Source organism: Mesoplodon mirus, assembly GCF_964341445.2.
Source record: "Mesoplodon mirus genome assembly, chromosome: 2".
Classification (NCBI taxonomy): Eukaryota; Metazoa; Chordata; class Mammalia; order Artiodactyla; family Ziphiidae; genus Mesoplodon; species Mesoplodon mirus.
In genome coordinates, this window is record NC_138977.1 from 184,054,802 (window position 1) to 184,076,335 (window position 21,534).

Here is a 21,534-nt window from a genome sequence, read left to right on the forward strand (position 1 = left end):
GACAAAGAAAAAAAAAAAGAAAAAAAATGTTGACCTAAAAAGGCATGAAGTTCATCTAGTTCCTTATCTCTTACAGTGCCAGAATCCCTCCTCAAGCGTTCCTGTCAGAGTTGTCTCATCTCTACTTAGATAGTTATGGTGCCTGGGAGGTCTGTATTTTATGGACCAATTTTTCCTGCTTTGGAAACTAATTACTAGGATTATCTTTCTTATTTAGAGAGAAATCTGTCCCCTCTAATATCTGCCCAAGATGCTAGTTTTGACCTTTTCAATTAGAGAGAAAGTTTTAATCACACTTTCTTCCAGAGTCCTTAGGAAAATACATGAGCATGAGCAGAATGTTCGTGCTAGCTGTTTAGTTCCCAGCTTCTCCGCTCTGTACCAGAAAGCCCAGGTGACCTTGACTTGCCCTTCTGTAACAGGGTTTTTAGCTCCTTGGCCACTTGGGCACTCTCCTTTCTTCTCCCCTCAAATTTCAGCCAGCTTGTTCATGAAGTCACTCCTCTGAATCAGTTGTTATTTAATGAGCAGATGTCTCTCCCAGGACCCTTGTCAAAATGCAGATTCTGATTCACTGGGTTTAGGGTGGGGCCTGCGATTCTGCATTTCTGACAGGCTCCCTGGTAGGCAGAGATTGCTTGTCCATGGGTTGCACTTGGAGTAGCAAAGGATTGGGTTTATTGGTTGTCTTTCTAGAAAAGAAGGGTAGACCACTGAGGTGCACACAACTTCCAGCAACTTGAGCAGCAAAGGGCTTTTTCTCCTAAGGACTAGGTGGACCAGGAAGCATCGAGAAGCAGGGTCTTGGACTTAGCTCCTTTTCCAGCAGTAGGTGTGAAAGTAAAGACAGCAGCAAAAATGCGAGGGAACTAATAGCCGGGTTTTAGAAAGAGTGCAAACTGGACACATACTATGCTCACATCTAGGCCTACTGAAATGACAGTGAATAAAGGAGTAAGTGCCTCTCGTGGCTTGGAAGGGCTCTCACTTGGTGGGATTAACTGATTTGGAATCACAAGTAAGTTGGTGCCGCTTTCCTTGACAGCTGCTGTTCTCCTGGGACATGCGTGAGTCAGTGCCCTATTTCAGTGACACACACCTCATTCAGCAGCCATGCTTGTGGTAGCGAAAGGTTGGAATCCCCCCAAATATTCATCTGTAGGGTAAATTATGGTCCTTCCATTTAGTGGAATTTTGTGAAGCTGTGAGAAAGAATGAGTTTTATGTGTGTTGACATGGGAAGATACCCTAGGTACATTGAGTGAAAAATGCAAATCATAAGACACATTCTTCAAATTGTGTTATTTATTATTTAGCCATATTTGTGAATAACTAGAGTTAACATGTTAGTATATCTTTTGTGGAAATTAGAAGCATGTATATCAAACTGTTCCTGCTGGCCTTGTTTGGGTTGGCAGGTGGGATTATGTGGGAGGTTTCAGTTTTTGCTCTTATATGCCTCTGTATAGTTTGACTTTTTATTTTTCTAAATTAAAAAAAAGATTATTTATTTTTATTTATTTACTTATTATTATTTTTTTGGCTGCATTGGGTCTTAGTTGCGGCATGTGGGATCTTCGTTGAGGCATGCGGGATCTTTTGTTGCGGCGCGTGGGCTTCTCTCTAGTTGTGGCATGCAGGTTTTCTCTTCTCTAGTTGTGGCATGTAGGCTCTGGGCTCTGTAGTTGTGGCGCATGGGCTCCAGGGCGCGTTGGCTCTGTAATTTGCGGCTCTCTTGTTTAGGTGCGTGAGCTCAATAGTTGTGGCGCACAGGCTTAGTTACCCTGCGGCGTGTAGGATCTTAGTTCCCTGATCAGGGATCGAACCCACGTCCCCTGCATTGTAAGGCGGATTCTTTACCACTGGACCACCAGGGAAGTCCCAGTTTAACTTTTTAAAAGCAGGAGCCAACTGTCACTTCTCAGATTCCTAGAGCGGTTGACTCTTAAATGATCTTTCTTTCTGTAGGTCTCTTTTTACCCTTTATGCCAATCCAAACTACTCCAAGCATAAGGTACTGCTGCTTGGATAAGGGTGTAAGCCAGATGGTTAAACTGTCTGTCCTGCGTTTCATTGGAGTAGCTGTTGTGTTCTTTGAAAAATTCCAGTCTAGTCCACTTAATATTTCTTCATAACGAATCAAGCAATAACATACTTTTTCTGTTCATTCTTTGGGAGGGAAGAATTTTTTTTTTTTTTTTTTGCGGTACGTGGGCCTCTCACTGTTGTGTCCTCTCCCGTTGCGGAGCACAGGCTCCGGACGCGCAGGCTTAGCGGCCACGGCTCACGGGCCTAGCCACTCCGCGGCACGTGGGATCTTCCCGGACTGGGGCACGAACCCGTGTCCCCTGCATCGGCAGGCGGACTCTCAACCACTGCGCCACCAGGGAAGCCCTGGGAGAAAAGAATTTTTAATCTGTGAATTTCATGGTGGGATTTTTGACCTCCGTGTAATTTTATGCTGTGGTCTCTTTCTAAAGACAAAGTCAAATCCACTGCCAGTATCTTTGACGATGAGGAAGGAGATTTGTTCAAAGAAAAAGCGGCAGCTTTGCCAGAGGCTACTGTAAGTCAGACAGATGAAAATAAAGAAAGAGCAGAAAAAAAGGTGAGCAGGAGGGAAGACTAAACACGGGAGTGTAGATTTGGGGCATCTTGTTAATTCACTGGAACCCAGAGGGAAGTATTGTTCCTTTCAAGTGTATAGCAGACTTCAAACGTACAGAGAGTTGAAAGAATACAACAAACACCCAAATAACTAGCACCTAGATTCAGCAGTTGTTGCATTTTGCCTTCCTCGGTGGTCTTAACATCCACTGGTGATCTTTTCCTGAACCAGTTATCATGTTGGGTGGCGGGGAAAACAGAAGAATGTGGTTCTACTTCTACCATTTCTTCTATGTTAATTAGCTGGCATTCTTCTGAACAGAAGAGCTTTCTCTCCTCCTTCTTTCCTGCTTTTTTAGTATCACTATAGGATCATAGATTCGCTATTCGACATGTTATGATCCATTAACATCGTAATTCAAATTGACCTGTATTTGGCCAATAGGCTGCGTCTCCATCACTCTTTAAGTTCTTCTGGCTGCTGTCCCCTCCCTTGCTATCCTTCACAGCCTGAAACCCTGACCATCTCTGCCTCTGACCACCTAGGTGCCAGCATTCAGAACCCAGCAGGCTCCTAGGATGCCCACCTTAGGTTCCAGCTTAGGTACATGTCCCACTTGTGCACTGTATGAGGCAGGCAGTCTGTCCTACCCTGATCCCCCAGATGTGCCCTCTGCTTTATCTTGTTTTTCTCTTTTCTCACAGTTCCCTTTGCCTGGAGTGTTCTTGCTTCTACCATCTCCCATATCCAGGTCCTGTCTGTCCTGAGAAATTTACTTTACAAGGACTGTTTCTTCCTTCATTCCTAGCATATACCAATTTTTAAATTCTTTCCCATGGTACTTCTCTTTTTGCATTAATTCTTTATATGCACTTGATACATGTCCAAGGTCCATGATGTTTTTATTCCTCTGCTGCATGGCCTGGGACCTTATCCTAGCAGAGATTCAGGACATCTTTTGAATGAATAAGTGAATGAACCCTCATTTTCAGGTGTCTGGCTTGTTAACTCTCAATTTTTTTTTTTCCAACAAAGGTTACCCTCCCTTCCAGCAAAAATCTCAAGGCCTTGTCAGAAACAAAAACTCACAAAGGTTTATTTTCAGATGAGGATGACTCTGAGGTAAGGAATTCATTCTTTTTCTTAGTTCTGGGAAATAGTTCATGGATATGACGTTGGAAAGTATTTCTGATTCAGGGTGTTCTCAGTAGAGGTATAAGGCTTATTAAGTACTTTAGTTCTTTCATTGAAAATAATGTTTTGAGAACACATGGTCTATAGAAAGCAACATGTATACAATACTTTCACTGTTGGGTTTGAATCCAGTGAGTCTCCTGGGAGGAAAATTCAGGATACTTATATTTTAGGCTATTAATTGATCCATAATGTAATGAGGTGCTTATACGAGAACAGAAATCAACACACTGCTTCCTCTTTCAGTAGTCTCACTAAACAGTGGGCATAGACTGTTAACAGTTTGTGGGCTGGCGCTGCTTTGCAGACAGCCTCAGTCCTCCAGGGCCCTGCCTAGAAGCACCTTTCCAGTGACGCAGGGACAACTCTCAGAAGCGTTACTGCTTTTTCTGGCTTCCACAGGCCTTGATCCTTTTAGAGCTAACTTTAGGCCAGGCTTTTAAGGGATCGGAGACCTATCTGAGAATGTGTAATGGGCAGTAATCAATCCCCTTCACAGAGAAAGGTGGGAACATGGCAGAAATTTATATGTAATTTCAAGAAATTACAAACTCTGGGTTAAGCTCTTGTGGTTATTTTGCACTTATAGCCAGGATGAGCATACAACTCTTTGGAGGTAGAGTGATCACTGTTGATGGAAATAAAATCTTGAGGCTTATATTTCATTGGCGGCCAGTGTGCAGAAGATTGGAATTAAGCGAAGTCCAGTTAAGCCAAACTCCTGACACATAAGTAGAGCATGATGGGGCCTCCCACTCTGGTCTTATCCTACACTCTTCGCTTCTTCAGCATCACACACCGAGGCACTTTGAGATCTTTGGGCTGGCTTTTGCCCCTCTGGGAGTGCTCTTCCCAGAACTGGATAGCCCACTTCCTCACTTTTTCCAGTTCCCTGCGAGGTCTCCTGCGACAGCCCTTTGCACAATAGCAAGCCCGCCAGCACACATCACACTGTGCTCCTTAGCCCCTCTTCTGTTTTATTGTCCCCACAGTATGTATTGCCATGTGACACTTGATGTCTGCTTGTTCACTGTCTATGTCCCAGCTAGAGTAAGCTCCATGAGGGCAGGATGGTGTGTTTCCTGCTTGTGTCCTTAACACCTAGACTAGTGTTTGGTATTGGGACAGTTGACTAAGTGAAAAAACCAAATGTGAGCAATTTCAGTGACTCAAAAGGTGTTCTGATTATTTATTACTATGAAACAGATCACTCCAAAACTTTGTGGCTTAAAACACCAATAAGTTTTATTACCTCTTATGGTTGTAGAAGTTGACTGGGCTCAGCCAGGCATTTTTCACTTAGGGTCTCTCATGTGGTTCCAGTCTGAAGGTGGCCAGGCTGAGAGTCATCTCACTCATGTGTCTGGTGCCTGGGTGGGAAAGACTCGAACAGCTGGGGCTCTTGGGAGGTCCGTCTCTGTCTCTGTGTGGTCTCCCAGCATGGCAGCTTCAGGGAAGCTGGACTTCTTAGGGTGTCGCCTCAAGGCTTCAAAGTGAGATCCCCAAGAGAGCTGCACAGAGGCTGTACAGGTGTACCTGGGAGATACTGCGGGTTTGGTTCCAGACACCATAATAAAACGAATATCTCAGTAAAGTGAGTCACATGAATTTTTTGGTTTCCCAATGTATATAAAAGTTACGTTTATACTATACTGTAGTCTATTAAGTGTGCAATAGCATTATGTCTAAAAAATGTATATACCTTAATTAAAAAATACTTTATTGCTAAAAAGTGCTAACCATCATCTGAGCCTTCAGCAAGTCATAATCTTTGCTGGTGGAGGGTTTGAAATAGTTCAAGAATTACCAAAATTTGACAGAGAAACAAAGTGAGCAAATGCTGTAGGAAAAATGTCGTTGACAGACTTGCTTGAGACAGGGTTGCCACAAACTTTGAATCTGTGGAAAATGCAATATCTGCGAAGCACAATAAAGTGAAGCACCATAAAATGAGGTATGTCTGTACTGTTTTTTGTAACCTAGCCTCAGAAGTCAGCATTGTCACTTCTACCAAGTTCTGTTGGTTGAGGCAGTACAAAGGCCTGCCCAAGTTCAAGGGCAGGGGACACCAACTCCACTTCCTGATGGTAGGAGTGTAAATGAATTTGCAGACAGGTTTAAATCCACCACCACAGGCTTTGTCCCATGTGTACCATCACAGATTGTTTTTATTGGATATTGTCGAGGTTTTTAGGCAAGGAGAAGTAAAACAATGCAGTCTAGGAAGAGCTTTGGACCAAAAGGATTGAATATTTACTCCTCCCTTTATATCTCAAGTGTGGAGCTAAAGTTTACCTTATGGAATCATTTTGGGGAGGTGTTTAAGGTAATGGAAAGCCTTTTTTTCCCCCTAACACCAAGGAAGATATTAGTCAAGGGTCCATGGAAAGTCTTTTTTTTCCCCTAACACCAAGGAAGATATTAGTCAAGGGTCCAAAACAGTGATGTTGAAATTTGTTTTTGTTCTTTGTTTTGGTTTACTACTACTTTTTTTTTTTTTTTAACACAGTCCTTTCTTTAAGTGAAATGTTGCCAATGCTTAAAATGCAGGAGAGGCATGGGAAGCCTGGGACTCCCCCTGTGTGGCCCTTTCTACCCAAACAGACCATGGGGACTCCATGGGGCCTAGGCAAAAACCACTGGGCTGAGTGGAGCTCTTCTCAGTTAATGAAGTCATTAACTCCATATTTGAGTAGACATTGATTCCATGATAAAAAAAAAATTATCCAGAGAGGTCTTAGAAACTATGTTCTTGTCCTATTTGCCTGTCTCTTGTGTACTGAAGTTTCTCATCCTGAGGGAATAGTTATCCTATTTCATGTTTCTGATTCATGCAACTCAGTTTGCAGATCTTTCTTTGCATTATAGGCTGGCATTTTATAACATTTTGGAAATTTCTTCAGAATCTACCAGATCTTTCTCTAATTTGCAACATTTCCTAGCTGCTGTTCAAGAACGCCAAACATTTTAAAGTTAAAATTGAATTTGTATTTATTTAAAAGAAATCATATCATACTCTTATTATAGGAAAGAGGATCTAACTAAATAAAACAGAGCCGTAGATCCAGTAATTTGTTAATCTATCTTCTATTTCCATTATTAAATCTGTTTAATCTCTCTGATTCTCTGGACAGAAAAAGGAAGTTATTTTTTTAAGCGTGGTAGGAAGTTGATTGGAAAAATTTCCCCTGCCTTAATCATCCAGGTGAGAGTATCAAAACCTCTGGGTTCCAGTGACGCCACGTGGAGTTACATGTGGGTCTCTTCCTTCTCACCTGCACACGGTGAGGATGGACTGATGTCCGAGGACTGTGTCAGCGAGCTTCCCTCTCTGACAAAGAGACCTGGATGCACGACAGCCATCATGTCATAAACTTTAGTGTTTTATATCTGATACTTCAAAAACTGGTATATTTTATTAACCAGGAACTTTAATCTTGATCCAACAGGATTTGTTTTCTTCTCAAAGTGTGAGTAAGTCGAAAGATGCATCTCTCCTGCCTAGCAAACTCCCCACCTCGGTCTCGCTTTTCGATGATGAAGATGAAGAGGTAAACATTGTTACTGCAACACAACATAATCAAGTTTTCCATTAGTAGAAAACCGTTGCTGATGTAGCTTTATAACCAGAGGCTCATACAGTAGAACAAGGTGATAGGGAAGCAGTCAAGCTTTCTGAGGCTTATATAACAAAAACATTTAAGTTTTTATTTCAGTGACTCCTTTCTTAAGTTCTCTTAACTGTACAATGGGCAGGGCCTTAGATTTCTTGACCCAGCTCTATGCAAGGCTTTGTAGGTTTCATTTTTAAAATCTTCCTTTAAGAAATACTTTTTAGGGGATGGAACCCAATGATCTACAAGAACGTCTTGGATAAAGTGGGAGTGGAGGGGAGAAGGCAACCATGTCCTCATCTTGCTTCTCTTTCCCACGCTGGATGAGAGCAAAGTGGGAGAAAGAAATGAGAGGGAAGACCAACCAAACCTTTGCTCTTAGGCAGTATTGTGCGGTGGCTGAGCTCATGGGCTTTGGCATCAGAGCCCTGTGTTCATATCCTAGTTCCACCACATGCAAATCAGGGACCTTGGGCAAGTAACTTAACCTTTCTGAATCTCATCTCGCTTCATAGTATATAGGGTCATTGTGGCAGCTAAAACAGCTAATGCACAGCCATTGGCACATAGTAAGTGCGTAGTAAATGTTAGCTCTGTCATTCATATCCCCAGTGAGTGCCAGCTCATTAGTCTCACGGCCTTTCCTACCTTCCCACACTTTCCTTAAAGACTCCCTTTATCCAGTCTTTACACTTCAGGACTGTTCACCTGCTGTAGTATGTTGTTAAGAGTGTTTTTCTGTCTAACTTGGGCTCGGGCCAAGTTCTATGGTTTCGTTCCCTTTACCTAAATAAAAGTACCTTAATAGGTACTTTGGGAATGACGTTGAACCTATAAGGATCAGCTCTTACTAGGCCGGTGATTTTATTTAGTAAATTATTTCTTAAGTTTGTATTGTCCCTTTGAAATTAATCAGAAACTCAAGTCATTCTTTCCCTCTGTCCCAGGTGTGTGTCTTCCATAATGTGAAAGAGTAGAGAAAGCTCCCTGTATCTTTCTCTTTATGCATTGGTCTGGTTTCTAATTCATAGAAAGAAAGGTGCAGGCTGCTGGCTGCCGCAGGGGGCTGTACTGCTCTCAGGCCAATTGCAGGCTCTGGACCTTCCCTAATGAGCATAGCGGGCCCGCCCACAGGAGGACTGGGCGGGGCCAGGTTCCCTCTTATTTCTATGACTGTCCTAACATTATTCCCTTTCCTGCTTCCTCCCAGGTGTTCCGCCTTTGAATTTTATGGTATCTTTTTCCCTTCTATAGATGAATATAGTTAGAGAAGGTTGTAGGCTGTTGTTGTAGGATTTATACATAAGTGAGAAATGGCATTTACTAGTATTGTGTGATTTTTTTTCCCCCAAAAGGTGTTATATATCTTCTTCACTTGACTGGAGACTTATTCTCTACTAATTTGACATGAGAGAATGTCTTCAGTTTTTTGTTTTATGTGTTCAAAGTTGTCATACTCTTCTGCCATTTGTTTTTCTAGGATAATCTTTTTGGGGCTACAGCTGCTAAGAAGCAGTCATCATCTCTACTAACTCAGAGCCAAGAGAAAACAAAACCCTCTGAGCTTTCCAAAAAGAAAGCATCTGCTTTATTGTTCAGCAGTGATGAGGAGGTGGGTTGAAAGTTATTTTCTAGAGAAGAGTAGGAGGTGGTTTGATGGATTTAAGAGTTACAGCTGTCCTAAACCTTTTCTTTTTCTGCCTATTTAGATCTAGTGAAGTTCAGTCACCAAAGACTATGTTCACAAGACTGTCTATTCTTGAAGAAAGATATTTATTGTAGTATATTAAAGATTAATCTTTTCAAAATGCTTAGGAATAAAATAAGTATCACCCTCAAATTATAATATATGCTAATTCAAATGAGTTAGGCCTTATTTTATTTTTTTTTAAACACCATTATTGGAGTATAATTGCTTTACGATGGTGTGTTAGTTTCTCCTGTACAACAAAGTGAATCAGCTGTATGTATACATATATCCCCATATCCCCTCCCTCTTGCATCTCCCTCCCACCCTCCTACCCCTCTAGGTGGACACAAAGCACCAAGCTGATCTCCCTGTGCCATGTGGCTGCTTCCCACTAGCTAGCTATTTTACATTTGGTAGTGTATATATGTCCATGCCACTCTCTCACTTTGTCCCAGCTTACCCTTCCCAGTCCCCGTGTCCTCAAGTCCATTCTCTACATCTGCACCTTTATTCCTGTCCTGCCCTTAGGTTCGTCAGAACCAATATTATTTTTTTAGATTCCATATATATGTGTTAGCATATGGTATTTGTTTTTCTCTTTCTGACTTGCTTCATTCTGTATGACAGTCTGTAGGTCCATCCACCTCACAGCAAATAACTCAATTTCGTTCCTTTTTATGGTTGAGTAATATTCCATTGTATATATTTGCCACGTCTTCTTTATCCATTCATCTGTTGATGGACACTTAGGTTGCTTCCATGTGCTGGCTATTGTAAATAGAGCTGCAATGAACACTGTGGTACATGTATCTTTTTGAATTATGGTTTTCTCACGGTATATGCCCAGTAGTGAGATTGCTGGGTCGTATGGTAGTTCTATTTTTAGTTTTTTAAGGAACCTCCACACTGTTCTCCATAGTGGCTGTATCAATATACATTCCCACCAACAGTGCAAGAAGGTTCCCTTTTCTCCACACCCTCTCCAGCATTTATTGTTTGTAGATATTTTGATGATGGCCATTCTGACTGGTGTGAGGTGATACCTCATTTTAGTTTTGATTTGCATTTCTCTAATGATTAGTGATGTTAAGCATCCTTTCATGTGTTTGTTGGCAATCTGTATATCTCCACTGGAGAAATGTCTATTTAGGTCTTCTGCCCATTTTTGGATTGGGTTGTTTGTTTTTTTGCTATTGAGCTGCATGAGCTGCTTGTATATTTTGGAGATTAATCCTTTGTCAGTTGCTTCATTTGCAAATATTTTCTCCCATTCTGAGGGTTGTCTTTTGGTCTTATTTATGGTTTCCTTTGCTGTGCAAAAGCTTTTAAGTTTCATTGGGTCCCATTTGTTTATTTTTGTTTTTATTTCCATTTCTCTAGGAGGCGGGTCAAAAAGGATCTTGCTGTGATTTATGTCATAGAGTGTTCTGCCTATGTTTTCCTCTAAGAGTTTGATAGTATCTGGCCTTACATTTAGGTCTTTAATCCATTTTGAATTTATTTTTGTGTATGGTGTTAGGGAGTGTTCTAATTTCATTCTTTTACATGTAGCTGTCCAGTTTTCCCAGCACTTTACTTTGTTAAATGATTGCTGTGCTTCGTTAATCAAGAACGGTAGCTAGACAAGGTAGGAGTGGACTATGCTCCTTTAATTCCTTTTTTATAAGAGTCTTAACAATGTTTCCATTTGCTATTCGGATATATATTAGCAGAGCCAATTGAGAATATAGTTTAGCAGTTGTTCAGATTTAGCTGTACAGAAAAAGACTAAATATAATGATACTAAAAACTGTGAGCATTAAAAATCTTCCTATTTTATAATACTCTAACATTGTAGATAAGTTATGAGGGTATGATGTAGGCAGATAAATGATAGATGTGTTCATTTTTTTTAATTGAAAGCAACTTAAAATGACACAACATAATTTGCTTTTTCTACTCAAATCTGTGAATTTATAATGGATTTTCCTTTTTTTTTTTCTTTCTAGCATTCTTAGTGGGTTGTTCTCCCTATAGTAATGGCCAACCATCAGTTGAATTTTTTCTTCTGTAGTATTACTGTGGTTCAGGGAAAATAAAAATATTAGCTAAAGCAGGGAGCAAAAGTACTTGCAGAGTAAAGATAACCAGGGTTCTAGAACAGTGACTCAGCTTTGACTGCCCAGTGGGATCACTTGGAGAACTTTAGAGAGTACTGATACTGGCTTCCACCACTGGAGGTTCTGAATTAATTGATTTGGGGTATGGCCTGTTACTGGAGGTTTCTAAGGCTCTTTTGGGGATTCTAGCATGTGGTCGCTGTTGAGCACCCCTGCTCTAGGGGAGCACTTCTCAAACTATAACGTGTGAAGAAATCACCTGGACATACTGTGACAAATGCAGGTTCTGATTCAGAAAGTGGGGTAGAAATTCTGTATAACAGAAGCTGCTGCTTGTGGAACCCACTTTGATTTGCAAAGCTCCAGACTCCAGGACCACTTAGCAAGTGCTCAGGAGATCCTCGGTTTGAAGGGGTGAGCATAGCCAGGTGGGGTTTCCTTAACTGCTTTCTAAAGTCCAGATTCAGAATTTTGTGGTAAAAGGGTTGCTAGCAGCTTTCATTGTGTCTTGTTTACATTGCATGAGCTTTTTATACATTTTTTCCCCAGCTTGCTTTGGGATTTTTAAATTCAAATATCATTTTCCTCCAAAGTTGAGAGTTCTCGACTTTCTTTTCTTTTAAACATTCCTGTATCTTCTCATCCCCCCGTATAACTAATTTTGATCTCTAAAGTAGAGAAGTTCCCTTGTCCTAACACAGAACAGGACCATAGAGAGAGAAACACTGTGGCAGGTAGTGATGGAGGGAAACACCATAAGGTCTGGGAGGTCAAAGAACCCAGCTGTCTAGATTTGAGTTCAATGAAAGGCCTTGGACATAAGCTTTCCTCGAAAGTGATACACTTAGTTTAAATACAACTTAGTTTAACAAATGTGAATTTTATTTTACTCCTCAGGTTTCTTTTTTTTTTTTTTTTTTTTTTGTGGTACGTGGGCCTCTCACTGTTGTGGCCTCTCCCGTTGCAGAGCACAGGCTCCAGACGCGCAGGCTCAGCGGCCATGGCTCACAGGCCCAGCCGCTCCACGGCATGTGGGATCTTCCTGGACCGGGGCACGAACCCGTGTCCCCTACATCGGCAGGCGGACTCTCAACCACTGCACCACCAGGGAAGCCCAATTCCTCAGGTTTCTTAATCTAAATGGCCAGAGAATTTTAACATATATTTTATCTTTTAAGGACCAGTGGAATATTACTGACTCACAGACCAACTCGGCATCTGACAAGTCTAAAGGAGAACTTAGGGACTCTGGGACCACCCAAGACCAGGAGATTAAGGCCGTGAAAAAGACTGGCCTCTTTGAGGAGGACAATGAGGATGATCTGTTTGCTATTGCTAAGGACAGGTGAGACAATCATTGTAAGAAATCATTTCATCAGTGTCTGTGGTAATAGGTGAAGGTATTTGATGTGCAAGATGTCAGCTGCTGGAGGTGACATGCCGATCATTCATCACCTGGTAGTCATATAAACGAGAATGTCTTTGATTTTCACTTGCAAGTTATTCTCCCCTGGTACTGGGAAATGTTTTTCTTCATGGATCCTTACCTAATTTCTTCTACTTATCTTTTTTTTTTTAACCTTAAAATACTATTTTTCTTAGTTTGTTAGGGGTTTAAGTACAGTTTGTTGTCTCTTTTGTTTTTTCCCTGGGATACCCTAAAGAATGTAAAGTTTTGTCCAAGTTACTTAAGTTTGTCATTTGGATAGACATCTGCTCAGCATTGAGAAACATCCTGTTTAGTAAGATGGTTCTCTGCAGAGCTGTGCTGTATCACACCAGTTGCTGGTAACCCCTAGCTGGTCTTAGGTGCTCCTGCACGTTAATGCTTGGACTAAAGGGTGGCAGGTTATGTAGAGCAGTGGTCCCCAACCTTTTTGGCACCAGGGACCGGTTTTGTGGAAGACAATTTTTCCACGGACCAGGGGTGGTGGGGGATGGTTCAGGCTGTAATGCGAGTGATGGGGAGCCGCAGATGTAACTTCGCTCGCTCGCCTGCCACTCACCTCCTGCTGTGAGGCCTGATTCTTAACAGGCCCAGGACTGGTACCAATCTGCGGCCCGGGGGTGGGGACCCCTGATGTAGAGTGAGCGTGGGCTGTGGTTGGTATTGTAATATGCTGCAGATTAGCTGTGTATTCAGAATAACTCCCTTGAAAATATATGTATTTTTCTCTTGAGATCCTTAAATGATTACGTTGAAATTTAACTGAATGGTAGTAACATAAAGAGGCAATTGATTGGACATGTAAACCCTATGCATTGGTGTGGTTAAGCTTTAATACTGAACTGATAGATTAAAAAATGTCTCATATTTCTGTCTCTGAATACTATGATCTCTTCAGATGTCGCCATTTCTACTTTGGGCTCTATGACTTCACCCCTGGGTGTATCTTGGGCCTCTGGTTAAGAATGTAAGCTCTGGAATCGCAATACCTGATACTAAATTCTGGCCCTGCCAGTTGCTCTCTGAATAGCCTTGGACAAGTTACCTAACCTCTCTGAGCCTGAGCTTTCTCATCTGTTAAACAAAAATGATAATAGTGCTTCTCTCATAGGATCATTGAGAGGATTAAATGAAATCCCAATATGAAATGCTTAGCACAATAGCTGGTACATTGTAAGCACAGAAATGTAATTTACTGTCATGAGTGTAGGGGAAATAACATTTCATTCCTTTATTTTTGTTGCTCTCTCTCTCTCCTGGGACTCTCTCCTTCCTTTCTTCCCTGGCCAGCTTCTTTTTTTTTTAAATGTTGTGCATTTTATTTATTTACTTATTTATTATTATTATTATTTTTGGCTACGTTGAGTCTTCATTGCTGCGCCCGGGCTTTCTCAAGCTGCAGCGAGCGGGGGCTACTCTTTGTTGCGGTGCGTGGGCTTCTCATTGCAGTGGCTTCTCTTGTGGCGGAGCACGGGCTCTAGGTGTGTGGGCTTCAGTAGTTGTGGCGCACGGGCTCAGTAGTTGTGGCTCGCGTGCTCTAGAGCGCAGGCTCAGTAGTTGTGGCACATGGGGCTTAGTTGCTCCACAGCATGTGGGATCTTCCCGGACCAGGGCTCAAACCTGTGTCCCCTGCATTGGCAGGTGGATTCCTAACCACCGCACCACCAGGGAAGCCCCTGGCCAGCTTCTTTTAAGACTCAGTTTAAGCCCTGTCTTTTGAGAAGCCTTCCTTAACCCAAACAGCTGAGAAAGATAAGAAATAGGGTTAGAGTCTAAAGCAAAAACGGCTCCAACTTCAACCCCCTGCCCCCAGCTCTGTTTCACTTGAGCATTTCCTACACTGTATAGTAGTTACCTATTTACGTGTGCAGCCCCTCCCTTTGCCCCCACCACACACATATGGTCACAGGTCTAGAGATCAGGAAACATGTTTCATGTGTAGGTCCTAGTACCAACTACACACAATATCCAGCTTTCAGCAATGCTAGCTTTCATCAGATTCTCAAAAAAATCTTTTACAGACAACAACAAGTGCAGGAGAGGATGTGGAGGAATTGGAGCCCTCACACATTGCTGGTGGGAACATAAAATGGTGCAGCCACTTGGGAACACAGCCTAGCAGTTCCATGAAAAGTTAAACATGGAGTTGCCACATGACTCAATTTCAGTTTTTAGGACTATGCGTAAGAGAAATGTCCACCCAAAAACTTGCATGTGAATGTTTATCATAGCGTTATTCATAATAGCCAAAAAGCAGAAACAACTCAAAAGTTCATCCACTGTAGAACGGATAAACAAAATGTGTTATATCCACACAGTGGACTCTTATTCAGCAATTAGAAGGAATAAAGTACTGATACATGCTTCAATATAGATCAACCCTGAAAATATTGTGATAATTGAGAGAAGCCAGTCACAGAAGACCACATGTATGATTCTATTTGTGTGTAATGTCCGGAAGAGATAAATCCATAGAGACAGAAAGTAGATGAGTGTTTGTCTGGGGCTGAGGGGAAAGAATTGGTAGTGACTGTGAACAGGTATGGGCTTTCACTTTAGGTTGATGGAAATATTGTCAACTTAGATAATGGTGATAGTTGCACAACTCTGTGAATATACTAACAGTCACCGAATTGTACACTACTAAAGGGTAAATCTTATGGTATGTAAATTGTAACTCAAACCCATTCTGAAAAAAGAAATAGAAGCTTTGTGACCCTAACAAAGTTGTGAAATACTGCCTTGTAAGCAGGGCACTCAAACATCCTTGCTTGTCTGGAGAGGCCTGCTTTGTGCCTGTCATTTCAGCCTGGTGATTAATAATTTTCCCTTTCACTCTCAAAAGTGTCCTGGTGTAGGCCATAAACTCTATAGTCATCTTAATGTGTTTTGACATCTGTCCCTTTTAATAAATCAAAATACTTATTACCCCATTATTTATAATGAGAAATACTTCAGTTCACTGAGCTGCATATTTTTCTTCTGAGGACAGATCTCCACGGGATGTCCACATTTAACCAGCAGGTGCCGAGGGTGTGGAATGAGATCCAAGGTTAAGGACTCACTGTCGTTATCTATTGTAACTATGTCCAGAAAGCTAACTAGCTTTTCTCTAGCTTAGAACTTCAGAATCTGGCATCAGATTATTTTCTGTGGGTAGCTTGGTTTGGGTTTTGATTTTTAGAAATTGTTCAGAAAATCATGCATAAGATTTTTCTTCTGCTATAGCAGCTTAATAAGGTTTTTGCTTTTTAGGCATCTGTTGTAGTTATTTTTGTAATATTTTGTGATCATCACTTAGTAGTCATATATTTTGGTTATAATTTGTGTACATTTTTATCAGTGTATATCCTTAAAGGCATATTAGATTTTACCTGACTGTGTATGGCTCTTTGTTTTTATAATTTCTTCAGGGTGTAGACCTAATTTTTTTACTGTCCTTTAGTGTAAGTGTCCAGTGTAAGTATGCTCAACTATTTGGTTAGTTGTGTTCCCTAGTCAGTGATCCTTAGGCAATTTTAAGATGTAGGCAGACATCCAATGTTAAACTAATGTATAACCTTATATTATGCTTTGTTAATAATTAAACTTAGAGAAAAGATTATGATACATATACTTATGGGTATATATGCTGATTATTTTTAGTGTAAGTAGATGGATACTGAAATGACTAGTATTATTTTTATCTAGCTAACATTGAATTTGGAGTTTTCATTACTTTGATAATTCTCTAGTATGCTGCTAGTTGGGTGGTTCCTTACCACATAGTATAGAAACTAGAACATGACCCTTCTGTAATTAGAACACTTTTATTTTGGACTGCCCACGTCCAGTGCTAGGCCTCCCTGTGTTTTTTTACTTTTATGATTCTGTTCCTTAAAAGGTCCTGATCAATATTTATTCTGGCAGACATTTATTGACTGCCCCTAGGGGCTGCTGTGGAAGCCTAGGTGAGGAGGTAGGTGAAGACAGGTGAGAGGAAGGTGGTGAGGAGAGCTGTGGCTGGATTTCAGCTGTGGTTGCCCAACATGGGGTAGAGATGGGTGAATATTGCTGTGGTGAACAGTGAAGATGAGCCGTCCCAGCTGCTTAGAGACTTTGTGTGGAGGGGATAGAATGGGATGGGTTTAGGGTTTGAAGGGAAGGCACAGAAGCCCACAGAGGCACTTGGAAAGACATGGTTAAGTGGCTGAGGTGGCACCAGGCCACAGGTCACAGCCTGAACCAGATTCTGGCCCTGCGATCTCTTGACAGCCGCCTTCCTGACCACTCTCGAAATAGGCATTGGTGCTCCCGGGTTCTTCCTCTGCCATAGGAAATGGTGAGAGAGAATGCTACGTTTGTGAATGCTAAGTGTGTTGTGTGCGTTGGCAAAGCCAACAGCTAGTGCACCTACCTTGAGCCAAAAGTAACTGACAAAGGGACAAGATGAGGAGGGCCCCGGGCTTTTACACAAGAGTGACAGACAGCGGGTGATGACTTGCTAGACACAAATTGCACCTACTTCAAAGGTTTTTCTTGCTGCAACTGTGTAAGGTCAATGGATGACTCGGGCGTTTTGGTGGTAGGTGGGTTCCTGTAGGTGTGGCCTGGAAAGAATATTGTATTTTGTAAATCACATTTGCCTTTAATTTGACTCTTTATTTGTTTGTATAGCCAAAAGAAGACCCAGAGAGCATCTCTCCTGTTTGAAGATGATGGTGACAGTGGAAGCTCTCTGTTTGGCTCTCCTCCCACATCTGCTTCTGCTCCTCCTGCAACAACGGTATTCTTAACCTCTTAGGCCCAGGAAGTAACCCTGAGGTGATGTTACGTGAATACTGATGCTTCCCTCAATCAGATCCTAAAACCTGACCTTGGACACTGAGTCTTATGGAAAAACTCGTTTGCCTGGTTTTAGATAGACATCTTCTGGTTAGTGGTATTTTACAGACGAAGCACACGTGCAAAGCCTGGAGAAAAGGATTCCACATCAAGCAGCTCCTTCAGTGTCAGTTGTAGGCATCTGAGTCTCAGGGGAGAGCAGGGGACAGCGCTGTTGCACTCCTTCTGGAGGAACTGCCGGGCTTAGCCCCGGTGGCATGGAATTCTGCTAACATTAGACCAGGCCAGTTAATGTACAGGTTATTCCTTACAGGAGCAAGTTTCCAGTACTAACGCTTTGGTCCTGGTTTATATTAATAGTGAATCAGTAAAAAGGAAGGAAGTTCTGACACAGGCTACGACATGGATGAAGCCTGAGGACATAATGCTGAGTGAAATAAGCCAGCAACAAAAAGACAAATACTGTATGATTCTACTTACACGAGGTACCTAGGGTAGTCAAATTCATAGAAACAGTAGAACTGTGATCACCAGGGGCTGAGGGGGGTGCTGGGGGATGGAGAGTTGTTTAATGGGTACAGAGTTTCAGTTTTGCAAGATGAAAAAATTCTGGAGATTGGTTGTACAGTTACGTGGATATACTTACTACTACTGAACTCTATACTTAGAAATGGTTAAGATAGTAAATGTTGTGTTTTTTATGACAAAGTTTTTTTTAAAAAATTAAAAGTATGTGATAAGAAAAAAAAAAGTCCATCAGTGCCTATCTAGTCTAAATAGTCTTCCAGCAATTACATCTAAATGGCATCACTAACCATGATTGCCTAAGCTAAAAGATTTAGCAAGTCTTCATGTTTTTTATATCAAAAGGAGTATTAAGAAGTGAGAGGAAGGTGGCATTATGATAATATTTGTCCTGGGAACCTAGGGATACTGGAATCCTGTCTTTGGCCTGTCATTCATCCCTCCCCAACACATTCCCTATGTGGGTATATGTAAGTGTGTGCACACAGAACAAAGTGAGGCCAAGCAACATTTTATTGCCAACTGGCAATTGCCAACAGCCCCAAAGGAAAATTTAGAACTTCTCAGGCTAGACCCCATGGAGACCTCCTTTACCTGAGCTGGGTTAGCCTCAAAGGCCAAGAATCAAGCAAAGTCACAGCCCGCTGTTGAGGGCCTTCAACCCCAACTTCAGACCACTCGAATTGGCACGTGTTAGAGACAGAAAGACATGTAAGACAGGGAAGGAGGGATGTACCCCCCGAGATTCCCCCCATGTGGGAGCAGCCACAGAATCTAAAAAGGCAGCTCCTCCACCCTTGCTTGATGAGGAAGACTCTCCCCTTCCCACTGTGCTCATGGGTGACCATATGCAGTCCCCGATGCCTGCACATCCCGAGGGATATTGTACCCTAGGGAGTACAGTGAAGGAGAGAAATGGCAGTAAAGGAGCCTAGAACTTCCTCTTTTCTAGAGACCCGTACCTGGCTCTTCTTCTATATCTCCTAACTATTTTTTGTTTAAAGTTTATTTTAAATTATACAGTAATACATGGATGCCTTCTTAAAAAAGGGTTAAACCATGCATAGAGGGAGTTCCTTGGCCATCCAGTGGTTAGGACTTGGCGATTTCATTTCCATGACCCCAGGTTCAATCCCTGGTCAGGGAACTAATATCCTGCAAACTGCATGGTGCAGCCCCCCACGCCCAAAAAAAGAAAGAAAGCAAAAAAAGGTAGTCAAGGTAAAAAACAAATACAAACAAATGAAAAAACATGAGTAGAGAATACGAAGTCCCCATTCCATACTCCTCCCTAGTGTAATCATTGGTAACAATGTGTTGTCAATGCTTTTTTCATGCCTGTTTCTAGGCATTCTTGTCTTTTTTTCATTTAAATGGATCATGTTTTACAATTTTATGCATCTTTTTTTTAATCCTGCAGCATGTTTTTCATTTCCATAAACTCCATCTTTTTTTTTTTTTAATCACTATACAGTATTCCACTGAATAACTACGCCAGGACATGTGTGAATATTTCTCCTGTGATGGGGTAGTCATCACTGTTTCCTGCCAGTTTGTTAAGAATGTTTCTTCCCGTCCCTACAGTCTTGTCATCTTTAGCCTTGACTATTGAGATAATTTCTTAACTGGCCTGTGAATGCTCCTTCTCTTCATCTCTCCTTGCCGCTGCCCAAGTTATCTTCTCAAAGCCCACCCGGTCCTGTCATCCCTTTGTCAAGCTGAGCCTGTAGCTGAACCTACCACGCCACCTGTAATTTCATTCAAAGTAGCCTCAGCTTTTCCACCTTAACTCGCCATGCACTCTTGGTGACTCATCCTGTCCCATAATATTCCAGAGGAAGTTGCTGTCTCTTTTTTATGGAAATATTCTTCATATTTTCAGACCCAGTAAAGGTGTTAACTTGTCCTATTCCCAGACCAGGCCCATGTCAGTTACTGATTTAGGGACTCTTTCCTCACCACAGTCCCATTAAGTGCACAGCTTGTAGTAAAAGCTTGCAGCATTGCCGCTGCTTCTGAGTGCTCATAAGCTTTTCTTTGAATTACCTGTACTTGCATCTCCCTAAAGTGGCTTCATGGTTAAGAGAGTCAGAAGATCTGAGTGGCTTTTCTTTGTAAATTATAAATAATAACTTCTACCCTGGATAAATGAGCAGTAATCTAATGAATTTTGAAGGTTCTGGAAATGTAAAACTTCTTTGAAACTGTAGTAATTATGATTGTTAAATAAGACAAAAGGTCAAAGATATGCATCTTAAGTAGCAGAACAACCTGCACCTCTGAGTTTTACCATTTGTGGAATTTGATCACCTTTAGGCAACATATAAAATATACTCTTTGTTTAGAGATCCTAGAATATTTTAAAGTTAAATACAACTCAACTGTAAACGTATCAAGAAATTCATTTCAGAATGAAGATGAAGAGTCAGCTTATCTTTAGGAAGATTTAAAATCAGTCGTTTGGGTGGCATTTTCCTTGGTTTAAGGACCATAGTTATCTGAAGGGAGACTTTGGTCCACCGTACATCAGTCTCGCGTTTTACCTTGACCCAGTTGCATCGACATTACATATCGTTTTCAGTGAGTCCGGCACATCCCACAAAAATGTTTTCCTTTGATCACTTTGGTTTTGTTTTATTTCTTCTGAAACTCTTTTGTGGGTTTCCAGTCTTTTATTTCAAGTTGTAATGATGATGCACTTTAAGGACCATTTTCTAACAATAACTAAAAATTTGCTTACCTTATTCTTCTTATTTATTCATAGCTTTTTCTATCATAGTCAGTCATGTTCTTCTTTAGTTTCCCAAACTTGTCTACCTAACTCGATTCAGATATTGCTTCAAAGCTTACTTCCTCATATCATCTAGTCTAGTTAGTGGGATAGAGTTACTGCTTTTCTCTCAAGCTTTTTTTTTTTTTTTTTTGTGGTACACGGGCCTCTCACTGCTGTGGCCTATTCCGTTGTGGAGCACAGGCTCCAGACGCACAGGCTCAGCAGCCATAGCCCACAGCCCCAGCCGCTCCGCGGCATGTGGGATCCCCCCGGACCGGGGCATGAACCCGCGTCCCCTTCATCGGCAGGTGGACTCTCAAGCACTGCGCCACCAGGGAAGCCCCATCTCAAGCTTTTTTTTTTTTTTGGCCGTACGCGGGCCTCTCACTGCTGTGGCCTCTCCCGTTGCGGAGCACAGGCTCCGGACGCGCAGGCTCAGTGGCCATGGCTCACGGGCCCAGCCGCTTCGCGGCATGTGGGATCTTCCCGGACCGGGGCACGAACCCATGTCCCCTGCATCGGCAGGTGGACTCTCAACCACTGTGCCACCAGGGAAGCCCCTCAAGCATTTTTGATAAGTCACTTGCCTCAAGGATGCCAATAACTCTGGGCAAGTCACGTGACCTCAGTTTCTTAATCTCTGAAATCCTTGCCTCCCAGGTAAGGAACAGATGAGAGATGGGGCAAAGTGCTCACAAACTTGGGCTGAGCACCTGCTTGATATAAAACACCGTGACTGGCTGTGGAAATATACTGCAGG

At 41.9% G+C, this 21,534-nt stretch overlaps 1 protein-coding gene across 11 annotated transcripts in view; it reads left to right on the forward strand.

The window, feature by feature from the left end:
- The window catches only part of LOC309791971 (WASH complex subunit 2-like), a 56,710-nt gene that overhangs the window by 22,573 nt on the left and 12,603 nt on the right, over nt 1–21,534 (forward strand). For 10 of the 11 annotated variants that reach the window (XM_082601187.1, XM_082601183.1, XM_082601185.1 and 7 more), the window contains exons 16-21: nt 2,481–2,608; nt 3,644–3,730; nt 7,252–7,353; nt 8,897–9,028; nt 12,384–12,550; nt 17,309–17,417. In XM_082601187.1, coding sequence (XP_082457313.1) covers nt 2,481–2,608; nt 3,644–3,730; nt 7,252–7,353; nt 8,897–9,028; nt 12,384–12,550; nt 17,309–17,417 — 725 coding nt within the window. The remainder of the gene's footprint in view (nt 1–2,480; nt 2,609–3,643; nt 3,731–7,251; nt 7,354–8,896; nt 9,029–12,383; nt 12,551–17,308; nt 17,418–21,534) is intronic. The other variant, XM_082601192.1, reaches the window with a different exon arrangement.